Source organism: Microtus pennsylvanicus, chromosome 7 (genome assembly GCF_037038515.1).
Source record: "Microtus pennsylvanicus isolate mMicPen1 chromosome 7, mMicPen1.hap1, whole genome shotgun sequence".
In the NCBI taxonomy this organism is placed as follows: Eukaryota; Metazoa; Chordata; class Mammalia; order Rodentia; family Cricetidae; genus Microtus; species Microtus pennsylvanicus.
The window spans coordinates 87569948-87588188 of record NC_134585.1 but is presented as its reverse complement, the minus strand read 5'-3'; the positions used below and the strand labels follow the sequence as shown (position 1 = coordinate 87588188).

General features: G+C 49.2%; 1 protein-coding gene across 1 annotated transcript in view; it reads right to left on the bottom strand.

Annotated features, from left to right (window-relative positions):
* Positions 1-1123: 1123 nt before the first annotated feature.
* Positions 1124-18241, bottom strand: part of Hadh (hydroxyacyl-CoA dehydrogenase) — a 34581-nt gene continuing 17463 nt past the window's right edge. Inside the window, exons 4-8 of the mRNA XM_075981324.1 lie at positions 15443-15569; positions 11834-11923; positions 8881-8953; positions 3200-3316; positions 1124-1942 (exon numbers count right to left, since the gene is read on the bottom strand). Of these exons, the coding sequence (XP_075837439.1) occupies positions 1824-1942; positions 3200-3316; positions 8881-8953; positions 11834-11923; positions 15443-15569 (526 nt within the window). The 3' untranslated portion in view covers positions 1124-1823. The remainder of the gene's footprint in view (positions 1943-3199; positions 3317-8880; positions 8954-11833; positions 11924-15442; positions 15570-18241) is intronic.

Sequence of the window (18241 nt, the reverse complement as noted above, 5' to 3'; positions counted from 1 at the left end):
GGACAGGAGACCACTCCCCAAGTGCCAACTTGAAGAAGAGGAAAAGCTTCCAGATCCTTCCCGGGGCAGCCCCCTGAACATAATGCAAGGCAAAGATATTATAAAATGGCAAAGGGGTTCAGAGGCTGAGCTTCTGAACATCTGGCAAGATCAAAGTGCGTTTTAAAATGCCATCCAGAAACAGCATGGCGTCTCTCCCCACCCTGGGAGCCGACGGTTGTACCACTGAGTTCTCTCTCTCTCTTTCCTGAAACTTGGTGGTTAAGAGAGAGCTAGGCATCTTCAGGACGAGTGCCCACATCCTCTACAGACTCTGGTTAGAAGGTGACAAACTGAAGCCTGTGGGCCAGGGGTCACAGCAAAGGTCAAGAGCTAGCCTGGGAAGAAGCAGAGCTCTGAGGCCACAGGTGACCTAGAAACGGTGGGGGGAGGGGGAGAGAAGCATCTGAACGTCCCTCCTGGGTCCAGGCAATATAAGAATAGCATCAGCCAAGTTCTAGTGTGTTGGTAAGCACAAACGCATATATATGTGTGTTTTCTCACTTTGTGACACACTCAGATCGTTTTAAATTAATAAATTCCCTCTTATCAATCACGAAATAGGAAAGAAACTCAGCCAAGAATATCCTGACAGAACTCTGGCCTGAGACTACAAGCACCTCCACCTGTTTGGGGGAACAGACCGCCCGAAAGTTTACAGTTGAGATTTCCAGATTTATTCTTTTGTATTTGTCATCAAGAAATCCAGATCCAACCCGGACTCTGCTACTAAACATCTGATGACCTCAGACATGGCAGGCCACTCACTTAAACTCTGCTCAGGAAGCCACTGGACCTCGGGGCTCCTGATGTCTTCCCACACTCTATCATGGAAGACACTCTGTCAGGCCAATGATTAAAAGAATCTTATGTTAGGTTATTTTACTTTGTTGGCAAAGAAGAAACAGATGTTCTTTAAAAAAAACCACTCATTGTGTCCTTGTTTCTGTTTTACCGCTAAGAAACGCGGAAGGGCCAGGCACGGGCCAGATTCAAATACCCTCCGCCGTTCTTCCCACGCTGCCGCTTCAGTACCGGCCAGAGGCCGCAGAAGAGGGGCCCTGTTTCATAATTACTTAAGCAGTTTATGATTTTAAGTTATATAGGTTTATTTATTTCCATTTCCATTTTTACAGAGTAAAAGAACGCATTTTATTCGAGTCGATTCATAGGCACTTGGGAGCACTGATTTCCCATGAGCAAACAAGAGGGACGGACAGCGACGGGGAAGGTTTGGATGGCCACGAGGGTGGGCCTTTTCCCGGACACCAAGCTCAAGCTCACGTGTGCTTGCCCGCCACTCCAGAAGCCCTGTCCAGATGAGAAGTAAACAAGGCAGAACATGTTCTGCGACGCCCAGAATGTAGGCTAAGGCTTGAGGCTACAAACTGCAAGGGTACCCAGGCAGGCAAGGCCCTTAGATGCACCAGTAGGCACAACAGCTCTTAACCCCTGGGTTCAAGACCCATAAACATGGCATATTCACTTCCAGAAGACCTGAGTGAAGGAGTCTAATTAATGCTTTTACAAAAAATGGCAAGGTTCAGAAAAAAAGATGCTCGCTCTAAGGCACAGAAAAACATACAGACGCGAACAGACTGAAGCAGAGAATTGGATCTCAGTGGAGGAATCTTATTACTGCAACTAGTCAAAGGATTACTTCAAAGAGACTGCAAGGGAGGGCCCATTGAGCAGCCCATGGCGAGCCTTGAGACCACCGCCCAGAGTGCGCTCGTCCTTGTCCCATGGCTGGCTGGGGGTGCTGCCGAGGGACTCCTGAAGCATCACTTGTATTTGTAAAATCCTTCTCCGCTCTTCCTGCCCATCTTCTTCTGGGCCACCAGATTGTTCATGGAAGAACTGGGCTGAAACAGGGGGTTCGCTGGGTCCATTTCATGCCACCCTGTTGAGAGGAAGGACAAGGGCTTACTTTGGTTGGGTAGTCTCAGGGCATGCCTGGGGCACAGAACCCATGCAAACCATTGTGGCAGAGATACATAAGGCAACCTTCACCGGCACAGCCAACACCGATCCCAAAGCGGGCACACCACTATCTACCTGTGCTGCTAGAAGGGGCTCTATTGCAGGGTTCCTTGTTCCCCAGGACTCCCTCCACACCAAGGCAAATGCCCACAAGCACAGACAGAATCTCCCACTAACTGACTGGCTTCCCAAGTGGGAGAGTTAGCGCTCCAGATCCGTTACATCCCGCGTTCTGCTCCCACTGGAGCACAGTCCCACACATCCTCAGATTTCCCCTGTCAACATCTAAGACCCTCTCTTCCCGATATTAACGGGGTTTGGTGAAATGCTGGAGCAGTCTGCTACATTCGATTTCAGAAGCTCATGCTGTCTTCCAAACCACTCCCCTTTGAAAACCGTCTGAATGGCTTGACTTCAATGGCGGTCACACAAATCAGCTCACTGATAGCACGGCACAATGTACCACTGGTAACATCCTGACTTTCATTTTGCACTGTGGTTATTTAAGATACAGCTGTTGGGGGAGGGTGAATGGAAGGTGCACAGGACCCGAGTTATACAAGCGATGCCTATGATCTATAATTCTATCCAAATGAAAGGCCACAAAGAGTTGACCTCCTAAGCAGCAATATGCTATCTCCCTCCTGCTGCCGTCTGTGTGAATCTCGAGCTAGCTGCTACGGCTGAACTCGCTTTGCTCCTCCAAAGGCAGTGCGGAAAACGGTGGAATCTTCTTCAAGAGCTGGGTCCTGAGAAGGCACTCATGAGACTCCACCCACCCAAGTGGACTTACAATTTTCTCAGGAGTGGGCCAAATCGAGTGACTAGATTCCTTCTTGAGAGAGTGGACGATTACAAACCAGGGTCATCCCGTACCCTCCCCATAGCCCTTTCTGCACGTGGCTGTTTTACTTCGTAGCCTCTGCCATGTTGTGACAGAGCCAGGAGCATCTTGTCACTTGGAGCATCTCTAGCTATCAGAGCCACACAACTCTTTTCCTTTATAAAGTATCCTATCCTCCGGCATTTAGTTAGAGTAACACAAAATGGACTAAGGAAAGGGGGACTTTGAATGTCTTAAGATCCCTTGCAACCTTTTCTTAGCATTGCAACTTATAGTTCTAAGAGACGATTTCAACCCAGTTTTTAAGAAGAAAGAAAAGGTTTCCATTCCTACCATCCAAGATGAACTTAGTAGTATCCAGGCCAACGTAGTCAAGAAGTTCAAATGGCCCCATGGGGTAGCCAGCTCCCAGCTTCATCGCCGTATCAATGTCCTCTTTAGATGCATCACCTGCAGAGCAGAGGGCAGCCCTGAGTCGCCACCACCTCTCCTCAATTCTCCCCAGGCCTGGGCCAGTTCCAGAATCACTGAGATCGTACAGACGCACACATTCAGAAAATCACCAGGACTGTATAGATGCACACACTCAGAAAATCACCAGGACTGTATAGATGCACACACTCAGAAAATCACTAGGATCATATAGATGCACACATTCAGAAAATCACTAGGATTGTATAGACGCACACACTCAAAATCACTAGGATCGTATAGATGCACACCATGTTTTCTGCCTCCAAAATCAGAAACCGGAATCACCTGTATTACATGGCTGTCTATCTAGAATTTTGCTTCAAAGTGGCAATGCGGAATGAAGGGCTAAAGCAGTGTATTCCACACCTAGACATGACAGACGTCTCAACTGGGCCCTCTTCCTCAACAATAAATCCTTCCAAATCTAACACCACATTTTTCAAAGCTCTAAAATAATGCCAGAGGATGTCAGTGCAATCTAAGGTGATTACGGCGCCAGGCACAGTGGCTCATGCCTGTAATGTCAGCAGCTGGGAAATTGAGGGAAGAGAATAGTGAGCTCCAGGACAGCCTGGACCGCCAAGTGGAACCCTATAAACACACAGAGAGACATACACAGACACAGACGCACACATGCGAAAGAAAATCCACGTGATTATTTTCTTTGAGTGATATTAAGTACTTGGTATAATCTTATACTAACATAATCCTAGCACTAGTACAACCCTAATTAGGATTGGAGGGATGCTGGAGTTGACTCCATGGTTAAAAGAAATCGTTGTTCTTGCCCAGGACCCAGGTTCGATTCCCAGCACCCACACAACAGCTCAAAACACACACATGGTGCACAGGCATACATGCAGGGAAAATACTCAATCACTTAAAAAAGAAATTTTAAAAAATAGAATAAATACAGTCCTCCCCTCTACGAACTGAGCTATCCAAGGGCAGCACATGGAAGAAGGCCATTTATCTCATGAATCCTGACCTGAGGACACCCAGCGAACGTCTGGGTGGGCTGTTCCTTAGTGTAATCTCAATACAACAATTCTAACCTTACACAAACTGCTCTGATGTGCTCGAGAAATAAAAAGGACACACTCTGAATCATTTAGGGAGCCCAGCCTCTCCCCCCACACACACAAAAATAGAAATAGAGGCATCTGAGAAATCACGCTTTGAATTTTATGTCGTAGGAAAGCAAAAATCGCCATACACTTATGAATCTCATCAGGTGGTCTCACACAGCCCATCCTCCCTCCCGGTCCCATGGCAGGGTGGGGAGTCAAACCCAGAGCCTCGAAATGGCTGAGCAACCTCTAGCAGTGCGCTCTATTCCCAGCCCTGCTTTATTCTGTTTGTATCTATTACTTACTGGGTTCTCGACACTTGCAGAGACAACGGCAAAGCAAGGTAGTGGTGATGTAATAGAGGAGGAGAGGGGGCAAACTCACTGCAGCATCTGAACCAGCTCCATAGCCCCCCCTCCGCCCGAGGCCCAGGTTCCAAATAGAGCTGGACCGGCACCCTAGCCGGGACACTACAGCGCTTGCGCAGAGGACACGGGACAGCGCAGGTAGCTGGGCTCTGACTCCGCAGCTCACATAAGAGCTGTTCAGGGTGCGAACACTGAGGTGTCCATGAAGCTACAGCTGCATTCAGATGCCAGAAGTAACATCCTGCCAGGCTCCTGCCCCAGGACACCTTCCTCCATGCTGTGCCCTGGGCCAATCAATAAGCCTCCCTCTACCTTCAGGCCTCAGCCTCTTCCTTCAGGCTTCTGTTCAGATGGGGCCAATCAGAGCACCCCCCTGCAGTGCACCAAACAGTAGCAGCCAGGACTGGGAGCCAGGGGCATCTCTCACCCTGCAGGTCTCCACAGTTGTCAGTCAGAGCCTCAATCACTCACTTATATAGGCGGTGTCCCCTCAAAAGAATGCAATGTCCTGGGGACAGAAATCTAACAGCAGTGAACTTAACCTAAAGCCATTTAATCACACCCAAGTGCCCTAAAAACAACGCTATAATTCCCAAGGCAGACCCTCACTTGAGGATTATTGCTGTTTCCAAAATTACGGAAAGCATAAAGCACTGTTTAAAAAAAAAATCAGTAAACATCTACAAAGTTAACAGAATTCTAAAAAAAAAAAATCTGTCTTAAGTAGATCAGAGTAAATAGGCAAAGAGAAAAAGACAGGAAAGCAATATATACAATATGTATATACCGAGGAGTCACGAATGACGAACTTCCTAAACCCTTGTAGAGTCCAGTACTTGAAGAGAACCTGATGCTCCTTACACACACACACACACACACACACACACACACACACACACGCATGCACACATACACACGCACACATACACACCACACACATACACACCACACACACACCACACAAAACTCTGCTTCACTCTTTCTGGCTCCTGTGACTATGGGGTCCTTACCTCAGGATAAAGAGGAGACTCCTTCTCAGAGAACTCCCCAAACCTGAATGGGTGGAGGCCTGGGCCTGGAAACTAAGACCAGGGACCTGAAGCCACAGCTGAGTTGGTCTCTGTCTCTCTGGCACCACCTGCCGGCCAGCTTCAACATTACCAGTCTTAGCTGTATACAAGTTACCAGAGAACTGCGGTACTTGAGTCAGGGTGAGGCAGGAAGTGTGGCAGTGGGGTCTTGTAGGACACCCTACAGTGGCTCGAGGGTAAGCTCATGACATCACACCCCTCCTAAGAGGAACTAACCATGTGCCCTTGTCTCCCTGTTGGAGCTGAGTGGGCACATGACAGGGACTGCAGGTTTCCAAGCCTACACTGCTCTGACCCTCGGAGTTGGGACACTGCGCCCATCCGGCCTCCACCAGTCTGAAGGAACAAAGCTATGCACAGCTCACAGCTGTGAAAGAAATGGCGAAGGCTGTCAGAGGTCAGAAATGCAGTGTGCCTCCATGAGGTTCTTTCTACACAGGACGTAAGAAGTGTGGTTGATGGGCATTCATGGTATATCGGCAGCTGCTCAGTTCTCTGCAGCCTTGACTAAACAGTCTCCCATACATCCTGGTTTAGGCACACCTGTCTATCCACCAACCTGCAGACACACACACACGCACACGCACACGCACACACACACACACACACACAGTGCACCAACAGCACAGGACAGAAACATTCTCCCCGAGCTAGGAAACAAAGCCAGAGCATAGTCAGAGGCCAGGCCCCAGCCGGGTACATGGACAGAAACAGGGAACAGTGTCTCCCCACCTCCTTGGCAGCAAGCAGGGCCTAAGAAAGACATGTAGTAACTTAACCAGGGTAACTGCCTGGCTGAGCCCCATTATAGCGGCCTGGCAGGATGGGGCTGGGAGGGGAAGGGAACAGTGATGACAGGGAGGCACCAAGGTGACAAACGACAAGAGTGGGAGGATCTAGATGCTTCAGTGAAAACGCAGAGCTGTGGATAAAGACCAGGGTGTGGGCGCATCTAAGCACGCACTGGCGTTGGCCAGGTGAGTAGCCAAAAAAACACTATAGTAGAGGCCTGGAGTCCAGAGCCCAGTGTGAAGCTGCAAACCTGGACCCGCATGACATTAGCAGCTTCAGGACGGACAAATGTTCTGACATGGGATCCAGCCACAAAGAGAGAGGCCGCAGGACCAGTAATGAAAGGCCACCCAGAGAAGCACCAAGAGCAAGCCGAAAGCAGCCCTGGAGCCAGGTCCTGTCTTTCCTGGTGGGACACAGTGGTGGCTAGAAATGGTGAGGGGCAGCGGAGGGCAGAACAGGGTCTTTAACTTAGCATCAGACACTTGGCACGTGGGAGTGGTATCAAAGGGTAGGGTGTTTCAGAGGAAAAAAAAAAACACCACGAGAAGGTGCTACATTCTAACATTACATTTATTAGAGGGGAAAAAAAACCCACGAATGTCTTTCAAGGTAAGCCAAAATGCCACATACTTTCTCTGAGGTGTAATTAGGCGCATTTGTTGAAGATAAACATAGAAGTGTTGGTTTGATCTTGGAGTAAAAGGTAGGCAACAGCTCCCATAAAGCACAGAGGCCAGTTTAATATTTAAAGCCGGGTTTGAGGAGGCAAGTGTGCTTTCGTCTGCTTGGAAGAGCTGGTGTGAACGCTTTGTTTGGGAAACGGCATCCTTGAGAGCGTTCGGAAATGACGTCACTCAAATAAACGATCACACTAGTGTTTTACCCATCCCTACAGCTTTCTGGCTTGCACGGGAGACATCACACACTTTCCTTCTTAGAAACGGGAAAGAAGTCAGGCAGTAGGGGTATGCATGCTTCCTAGCCATAGACCATGTCCTGAGGTTATGTTTCTACAGCAGACAAAGTCATTGTCTGTCAACTAGAAGTGGACACTTCAGGCCCAGGTGATGGCTCAGCAGGTAAAAGTGCTCGGCACGGTGCTAAGCGTGGTGACCGACTCATGCCGTTAATCCCAGCACTCGGGAGGCAGAGGCTCTGAGAGTTCAAGACCTGCCTGGTCTACAGAGCAAGTTCCAGGATGAGGAGGGCTGTTACACAGAGAAACCCTGTCTCAAAAGTCACGCGTGTGCATGCACGCGTGCACGTGCAAGCACACACACAGAGTGTGCTTGCCATGTAAGCCTGGAGACCTGAATTTGATCCCCAGAATTGCATAAAGATAGGAGAGAACTGAGCCCACCAAGTTGTCTTCTAACCTCCATACATACAACATGGCATGATATGCCGGCATGCACGCACCACGCACACATACACACAAATATTTTTTTTAAAAGAGGGGGACATTTTAGATCATTCATGAGGTGCAAAGCAGGGCTTCACGACATTTTTCAATAAGGACATTGTCCCTACCATGCATCAATTCTGTCATTGTCCCATCTCCCATCAAACAGCCACAGGTTTTCTACATTAAACAACTAGTCTGGTTATTTTTCCATTCCTATCTTACTATTTGTAGTACTCAGTGTGTGTGCATGGGTGTGTGTGTCTGTGTGTGCATAACATGTATCATGAATATGAATGCATGTGTATGAGTGTGTGCATATGTGTGCATGTGTGTATGAGCATGTGTGTGCTTGAGTGTGTGTAACATGGATCATGCAGGCATGTGGTGTGTATGTGTGTGTATAACAAGCATCACACATGCATGTATGCACAGGCTGAGAAGACGGTTGGAGCTGGAGTTACACGTGGGTGTGAGCTGCCCGACACGGATGCTGGGAATCCGTTTGCAAGAGCAGTAACAGCCAAGTCATTTCTCCCTCTCCCCGCAAGCAGTAAACTTTTAACTAAATGTGGTGACCGAGGATCTAGATCTGCACCGTCTATGCCATTGCCGCAGCCTGGACTGGAGGCTCACAGGGAGGTCTGTGCCTTGGGGAACCCAGTGGCAAAGATACTACGGCCAGGGCAAAGCTGAGCTTAGTCCCACAGAATAAGAAAGCAGAGACCCCCTTCCCAGGTTCCACGTAGCCCAAGCCTTTCTGCACGCACACAGACTGAGACCCGGAGGCCTTAGCCTGGCCTGGGACAGGTACCTCGCTCGTGCAGCCTGACGGCTTCTATGAGGTACGGCACCAGGAGACGGTTCACGATAAATCCAGGAGTGTCCTGTTGCAGGGGAGAGAGGGAGACAAGTGACTTCATTAAACTTGACCTTCTGTTTAGGGTGCCTTTCACATTTCCAAACACGCTGTGAAGTTCCTCCTTCTACCTCCTACAGCAGTATCCCCTCTTCCACCCTCCACTCCCCTCTCAGGAATCCCTCCATTCTTAAACACCCCTCTGAAAAGTAGCATCCCAGCTTCCCCAGAGCCGCCCGGGTCAGCTCAGTGTGTCTCAGAGACGACCCGACTGCACACCACACAAACTGACCATCACGGCAAGAGGGTCCAAAGATCCTTTCACCTCGGCACACCAACAGCAAGGCCTGCGCTGTCTCCTCTGGGTGGGGATGCCCAGCAGTTCCAGCCACTTAGCCAAGACTGTACTAGCGACACCAAGATGTTTGCAGACAAAATACACCCTTCGGCGTCAGATTTTCTGTGGAGCTCCGCACTGAGTACCCGAGAGCAGGAAATATAGCATGCACGTGTGCACACACGGTGAGCGAGCACGCAGCCTGCATGGCAACCTGCTCCAGCTGGAAGTTAGTTTTTTCCTCCAGCAAAGGCGCCTAAGAGCCGTCCTAAGCTGGTCTATACTTCTTTATACAAAAGCTAGAAGGGATTTAAAAAGCGTGTTGGGATGAACACACAAACCAGTAAGGCCACTGTGTATTTCCCCTAGCATTGCCAGAAACACGGAACACGCTGCACAGCTTTAGAATGGCTATGACTGCCCTGGTGATAGGGCTTTCTCAGCTACACCTTATAGGGCCACTGTACAGATGCCATCTGTCCCTAATGGGAACATTCGGTCACACCGCACATAACTGCATCTGTCTTTTACAAGAGCATTTGTGATCCTTGTCTTATGTGACGGCCATATATTGTAACGCTATCTATTGGAAATCCCGCCTCAAAAGCTTGAATAACTATCCCACGAAGGCTCTCAGAAGGTCTCAGGAGGTCACACACAGAGGAGAACCCCAGCCTGTGCACTTCTACCCCGGTCACTACCTTCTTATGTCGATACACTTTCTCATACAATTTCTGTTTTCTCTCTTTACTAGAAAATCAATAGTCGGAGAGTGAAAACAAGCATAATAGCCACTGGTGTGGCTAAAAGAAAAAAAATTATTTGATTTAAAAGAATGAAAAAAAACCTATTATTATTATTATTATTTTTAATGAGACTAATTACATTTCCTTCCTGACTATAGACCAAGTACACGAGTTGCCTCTTTGGCTTAGGAAGCCTATAAGGCCAGATGGCTTGTTCAGAGAACTAATGAAAACTTTGTTTTTGTTTTTGCTTTGTTTGTTTTTAATATAATACTGAGTTCAAAATTAGGAATATTTTAGAAAGCTAAAGTATGAGATGAGCCATAATGGTGAGAAATCATAGCCAAAAAACCCGACAACTGACTTATCAAATGCTGACCAGGGCTTGACACAACAGGAAGACTGTGACGTCATGCAGAAGCTCAACCACCCACACGGGTGGAAGCCAGGAAGAACTAAGCCAAAGGGAGATGCTGAAGGGACCTGGCTATCAAGTCAGCAGGTGGCCTCATCTTCCCCAGAGCCTGGAGTGGCTGGCGGTGGTGGCGCAGCACTCGGGAAGCAGAGGCAGGCAGATCTCTGAGAGTTCAAGGCCAGCTTGGCTACAGAGCGAGTTCTAGGACAGCCAAGGAAATACAGAAAAACCTTGTCTCAAAAAGAGAGACGGGGGGGGGGAGGGCGGGAGGGCGGGAGGGAGGGAGGAGAGAGAGAGAGAGAGAGAGAGAGAGAGAGAGAGAGAGAGAGAGAAGAAAAAACCAAATTCAAACTGGGGACTGGGGTGAATGGAGGTCAAGTTGGCTTTCTTACAGGAAAACCTTCACGTGCCACTAAGGAAGGCCTCCTTGATGTCCCTCTGCCACGTTCGTCTCCTCCTGTCTGAGCACCCTGTGACTGTCTGCAGCATTCTTTCCAAGACCCAGGCCTTCGTTTTCTACAGGAGCTTTGTGTCCACCAGCCTGGACTTGATGTACAGGCCTCTGATTCCCAGGGCTCAGAATTGGCTGGAACTGATGGACCCACAGAAACTGTTTCTAAACACAGCTGCTCATCAACAGGCAGGAGTCAGGGCCCAGACTCACTCCTGGGTCTTCTTTTTAACTGAAACTTGGGCTCCCCTCTCTCAGACTTCACATGTGGTGGCATGGGGGGGTGGCTTGAGGGTTGGCCCAGCCCAGCCCTTCCAGGACATGGACAGACCTGTCGTCAACAGTGGCCATGGCTCACCTTGTCTATTAGCAGTATCTTCTAGCAGCACACCCGTAAAAAAATCACCCCTCTCCCGAACTGTGTGCAGTCTGTCCCCAGGGGTCCATGTGTTGGTTCCCAGGAAGACAGAGCAGACCATCTAAGAGATGGGCCCCAGAGACAGATACTCAGATCACTGAAGGCTTGGGTCTCAGAAGGGACCACTCCCTTCCTGAATGGAGTTCTTCCCAGTGACCTGACCCGAGCGTCTCTCTGACTTAGACAAAGATGTGTTTGTTCCTCCTGAATGACCTCTGACCACTGTGACTCCGCTTAGCCACGAGGTCTTCCCTAGAGCTCAACTGATACTGGCACTGTGCCCTAGAAGTTCTAGAACTGCAGCTAAATAACACTGCCCCATCTGGAGAGGTGTCGAAGGATTTATACTGCTCACAAGTCTCCAGCCTTAGTGCTGCTACTAGCTCAGGACCCACACTTGGAGGACTCCTGCTGGGATGGTCTGAAAGAAAATGGCCCCCCAAAGGAGTGGCACTCTTAGGAGGTGTGACTTTATTGGAGTGGGTGTGGACTTGTTACTTTAGTAACAGAAAAATAAACACAATCATTCTGCATACTTTACCTTGCAAGAAACAGGATGCTTTCCTAAGGTTTTACAAAAGTCGATCAGAGATTCAAAAGTCTTCTGGCTAGTCATCGGTGTTTTAATGACCTGGAAACACAAAGCTGGGAATCAGGACTGGAGAGGACAGAAAAGCAGTGGACCAGCTCAAAGCCACTGAACCAAAGGCTCTATCCACAATGGTGACAAAATACACCTTTAGTTTTAGCCCAGTGGGCGTCTCAAGACAGAAGCAAAATGTTGACCCAAACGTCCGTGCAAGACACTGGAGTCTGCAGAATGCACAAACCCAGTGGTTAAAATTCAAGTGTGTGTTGCTGGATGTGTAAGGGAGTCTTTCAGGCACTGTGATCCAGGTGTCTTAGAGTCAAATCCCAGCTGTACCAATTTACTGAATTTGGCACGGGACACTGGGCATGTTTCTGGAAATTGCAATGACATTAAAACCATTCTGTCCACATCAAGGAAGCGGAGGTAAGAAAGAGTAGGCAGGGGTGAAGCACCAAGCATAGCACCTAGTAGAAGGAAGAGCCAAGGAAATACCAGCTCGGCTAATGGCTACAGGATGGAAATTCAGTGTGGAGCAGGCAGGGGTTTGGGTGAGATGAGGTGGTGGCTGTCCTTAAGGTTCTTCTGCATGGACCCCACCTCTGCTGACGATGAGGGGTGATGTACCCAAGGCACAGCCATCTGGATTTCCAGACGAGTGACTATTTCACGGTGCCACCCACTGCCACACAGATGCCCCAGCTCCCAGGCCCTGCACTTCAAGAGGGTTCATGGGGAGGAGATCTTTCATTTTAACCAGTAGGACCCCAAAGGCTGCCACTGGGGCTGACAGAGCTCCTGACCTTCCCTTCAGGGCACACACAGCTGCTACAGCACTGGAATCCAGAAGAGGTGGCACCATGCGTAACGCCTCAAATTACAGCTCTCGGAGTCAGTTGTGGGAGTTAAGAGTTGTGTAAATGGAGAGCCCGACGTGAATTACCCACACCACATATGCACACAAGTTTGTTTTGTTTTGTTTTTGGTTTGGTTTTCTGAGACAGCATTTCTCTATAGCTTTGGAGCCTGTCCTGGAACTAGCTCGTGTAGATCAGGCTGGCCTCGAACTCACAGAGATCGGCCTGCTTCTGCCTCCCGAGAGCTGGGTTAAAGGCATGCGTCACCAGCACCCGGCTCTACACAAGTATTTTCAATGGCGGTTAAGAACTTCAATTAGAGTCATAATGAGGAGGCCTAACTCCCCCAATAGACCCTTGCAGATGTCTCCATCCCTTCGGTGAAATGAGAATCAAGATACTGGATGTGTTTCCTGTAAGAAGACGATCGGATCTGGCTAAAAGAGCTAGGTCTGTGTGGGGATGAAAGGAGCTACGTGAAAAGCACCAAGAGATGGAGACGAAGACAGAATGGACCAGAAACTCCTGTGAACTGAGATCTTCAAACTATTCTGAGGGAGCCTGGAGGCGAGTGTCAGATTACAGGCAGCTAGGACAGCCCACGCCAGCCTTGGAGCTTCAAGGTAAGCTGCTGGCTTATTAAAGGGGTCAGTGGCTGAGATCTGGGAGTTTTGTAAACGTGAGGTATGCGCATGATCCTTCCTGCAATCCACCATCCATCAACACGTGAGAGATAATATACAGACACCCCCAACAAGTCCCACCGCCGCACAAGTCCCGCCCCCAGGGAAGGGCTCCTTGGCTCACCACTGCCCCCTTGGCTACCAACAGCACACAAAAATCCTAGCCTGGAGGGGGGAGCTGGGCAGCAAGTCCCATCCCCTAGCTGAGAAACAAAGAGCTGGGAGCTGGGCAGTAGGTTTTAAGGGCGTGGCCCCTGGTAAGTCAATTATGTTCCAATGGGAAGCCACACCCCCCAAGAGTATATGAGCTTGATGGTTTCATTAACAAAAGAAAAAAAATGAGGACAGAGAATTGGAAGGGGAGGGGAAGAGAATGGGGCCTGGAAGGGTTGTGGGGTGGGAGGTTGGGCAGAGGGGAATGTGATTTAAATCCATCATCTGGAATACTCAGAGAACTAATAAAAAGGAATAAACAAGCTATAAATACTCAAGAGAATGGGACACTTTCATAGACTACTTTCTAGAAAATGGTAACAGTTGCTAAGCATTGTCTGTCACCCAAGACTCTACATCTCTCAAGATGCAATGCGAAAGACGCATGCTCTTTACAGGAACTCGACAGAGTGAACTATCTGCAGCCGGAAATCCACGAAACCTAGAACCTACACTCCACGAATAACTAGGTGCCAAAATGAACACACACCCCCACTTCTGCAGAAGGGCACATGGCATCTTCTTCTTCCCGTGATTTCCCACACCTCTTCCTTTCACTGCTCACTTCCTTGTCAAAAAATTGAATTTGCATTATGTGTTTAGGTGTTCTGACTGCATATCTGCACCACGTGCATGCCTGGCGCCCACAAAGCTCAAAGACAGTGTTAGAACCCTTGGGACTGGAATTACAAAGAACTGTGAGCTGCCATGTGAGTTCTGGGAATTGAACCCAGGTCCTTTGGAAGTGCAGCCAATACTCCTAATCACTGAAGCATCTCTCCTGCCCATGGCTGACTTCTTTAATACCACACTAGAAGAATAGAGGAACAATGTCCGCATAGGAAAGTTCCCGCCACAGGAAGATCGGACCTGCCACTCAGAAAGAAAAAAAAAGTGGATATAAAACAACCAGAGCAGATAAAACATGCTCATGTGGGGATCAGCAGTGAGGGAGACAGGAAGGCAAAGGGCTGGGCGAGAAAGCAGCCGTGAACAACTCCCAGAGAGGCCCCGCCAGTGTCTGGAGGTTTGCCTGGCTCCATACGGCAGCATCCCCCACACTTCGCACGGCAATAACTCCACAGCCTCAGACCAAATGCAGCTTTAATAGCGGTAGTCCTGGAGACCCTGTAATTAACCCCTTTAAAGGGCAAGCTGCCACACTTCAAGTGCAAATTGTCTGTCGTGACTCCATTTCCCAGCGAGGGAGCAGAAGCCGTCCAAACAGGAACACTGGGCAAGCGCTGGGCAAGCCCTGCCTGGCCCGGCCCTCTCCCCCTCTTGCCTCTGAGGTCAGGAGGCTCAAGGCTGCAGGAAGCTGCTTTTAATAGGCTCTGATGACAGCGTGGAGATGTGACTCACCTGAGGCAATACTAAAAGGACGGCTGAATGGGACCAGGATTCACACCAGGGGTGACACACGTCATGTCGGACAAGACCTGCATCTCCAGCATGAGCAAGCTGACCTCAGCAAGACAGCAAGAAGGCCTATAGGTCTCGCCTCCCTCGTCTTGTCAGGGGCCCTTAGTGTCCCTCTCTGTTTGATAACTCTATCAGCAACGTCACTAGAGACCCAAGCAAGTCAGTAACAAACACAGGAGCATAAAGTAGAGGAGTCTCCCAAGATAGCAGGTGTTGCATCCTTCTTTGGTCCTGAAGAGGACAAACTGTGGCAACAGCAATACAAAAGGGGTGACCTTCCAGGTGCCTGTTAAATTTCGTACAACCCAGTGGGAGGGCAGGTGCGCCTAGGAAACCGGACTGCAAAAGCCAGAGAGCAAAACACAGAGGACCAGACGCCCACTGACCTCCACAAGTTTCATCATGGGGACCGGGTTGAAGAAATGGAGGCCAGCAAAGCGGTCTTGCCGGGTAGTGGCATTGGCCATGCTTGTGATCTGCAGAGATGAGGTGTTGCTGGCAAAGATGGTGTGTCTGTGGAGAGAGAAAACGGAGAAGAAGCAGAATGAATCCCGCGGGTGCCCATGGTCCAAACCGTGGCACCGCATCCTCCCAGGGCACAGCCAGGCACTGCAGATCTGCGGGACCGCCCCGCTGAGGAAGGCAGTCAGAAGGCACCTCGCCACACAGTGGCTGGAAGCCAGTGACCACATTTACACTAAATCCCTGCAATTTCCAAAGGAAGGGGTGGTGATGCACAACTTTAATCGCAGCACTCGGGAGGCAGAGGCAGGTGGATCTCTGTGAGTTCCAGCCCAGCCTGGTCTACAGAGCGAGTTCCAGGACAGATAAGACAGCGCAGAGAAATCCTGTCTCAAAAAAACAAAAAACAAAAAAACAAAAAAAACAAAAAAAAAAAAACAAACAAACCTGTATTTGAAATTAACTTACCAGCTCATATGTATGACCTTCATCAGGCTTTTCTAAAATTTTAGAAACTAGAGTTCGATGTGAGGGAAGGAGGGGGAAGCAATTAATAGGAAGACCTACTCAACTGAATACAATGAAGTGATCAGACTCATGAGGAAATGGAAGGATGGACCAGACATTTAGACCAGACCATAAAATCTGTACACACTCCTCAGAGAAAAGCAGCTGTGCACACAGGTGCACAGGACAGTCCCCTCTAGTGAAAACCCTTCACTTCATCATTAAACAAGACTTAAAAGGAAAACATACTGCGCTGAGCATGCTCAAAAGGGAATTTTACTCACACAGAAAACCTGGGAAAGGGTGTGTGTGTGCACATGCAAAACACATGTTCACAGTACTGTGCTATCCTGAAAAGGCACTTCTATTTATTTAATATGCATAGAATCTTAACTTATAAATCTCAACTTACAAATTCCATACTGCCATGAGACTAAAATCCAATTCTTTTCTCTTCTTTTTCCTTCTCAAAATTTAATTAGTTAAAGCCAGAATAAAGTGGGGTGATGGGAGGCTTGGCTTTCCTGCAGCGCCATCTTGTGGATGACTCACAAAACAGCAAGACGCCTTTTAGCCTAGTTGGGTCTGGTCTTAGTACCCAAGGAGAGTGGCCTTTTCAGACCTGATTATGGGGGGGAGGGTTCCTGACTATCTAAAGTGATACCGTCTATCCAAATTCAGGGGCAGGCAAGAAGAAAACATCTGGGGAAGAAAGAAATCAGAACTTTGGAAAAAAGAGGAGGGTAAGGGAGAGGCCAGCCTGGGAGTGGCCACCTACACTTGCAATCCTAGGCCACAGGGGTGGCTGAGGCAGGAGGATTGTGACGTGGAGTCTGTCATCTTGGACTTGAGAAGACAGTGTCTCTGCAGTGTGGGCAGATGGCTGAAATGGGTGAGCAGCTAAGGGATGAGGTTCTCTGAGGTCTCGGGTCAGGCCAGCCTGCTTTCAAGGAACTGGCAGGTGTACCTTTCTCCACCGCCACGGCCGGCTACTTAAAAGCCAAGGTAGCACTGGGAAGGCCTTTGCAATTTTCTGCCTCAAGAACCTCAAATCACAGGTTGTAAACCTCAGGACATCCCAAGGTCAGATGGAGAAGGAGGGGTGCCCTTCCGCCTTCCTCTCATGTCCCTCCACGGACACCAGAGGGCAGCTGGACTTTTGGCTGCCAAGGAGCAACCTTGCAGCAAGGCCAAACTGCTTAAGGAGAACAGCGAAAGGCAACTTCGCCAGGCTCCTCGCTGACTTGAGAGCCAAGCCCAGTACCGGAAGTGTCCTCTTTGTCATATGTTTCTGCTGTGCTAAATGGACACAATCAGCAGAATGCTCCACAGAAGACAAGACAGAACCAGGGCCTCTCCACCACCAACACATACAGCCCCGCGAGTCAATATGCAGGAGTTTCTCTTTAGCCACGGATCACCTGTGTTTCCCTGAGAATTACTTTTGCATATAACCTTACTCCACCTTCAGGTCTAACGAAGAAGAGAGAAGTATAGTAAAGAAGGCCACAAGTCAAGCACACGTCAGTTACCTGGTCAGCTGTCATAACTGCCAAAAGCTAAGAGTCAAACACAACTGGAGGTCCTAGATTGTGACCCTAGACTGTTGGCACCTGTGCACAATCTTACTGCCACCAGCGGCCACCACAAGCCTGGAAACTCCTCCATGACCCGGACGTGGCTGTCTTTTCTCTGCTATCCTCACGGGAACCTGATGGACTCGGTGTCCGCTTAATGCTCCCAAGAGGGTTGTAACTAATCCCAGATAAAACTGGAAACAGGAACGTTGAAGATTGACTGCACAAAATTGAAGGCAGAGAGCCTTCAATTGAACCATTCGGGCCGGCATCCGAGGCCTTATCGGTGCTAGCCGCCAGGAGGCAGCACAACCACCTTGGTGACTTCACTGACTCCCCACTGGAAGCCTTACCCTCTGGGAGGAGTGGATGGGAGGTGGGGTGGGGGAGAAGGTGGAGGGAGCAGGAAGAAGGGAGGGAGTGGGAACTGGGATTGGTATGTAAAATGAGAAAAGATCGTTTTTTTAAAATATAAAAAAAAGAACAAACAAAAAACCAAAACATATTGTCTGGTATCTGTTGCCCTCTAGACTCTTGCAGTCCAGGAAGGAGTCGCTCCAGCCCCGGTGTCTTCTATTTGCAAATCACACAAAGGTCTGCGCCTCCTAGTGGTTGCAGGAAACACTCAGGCTTGACATA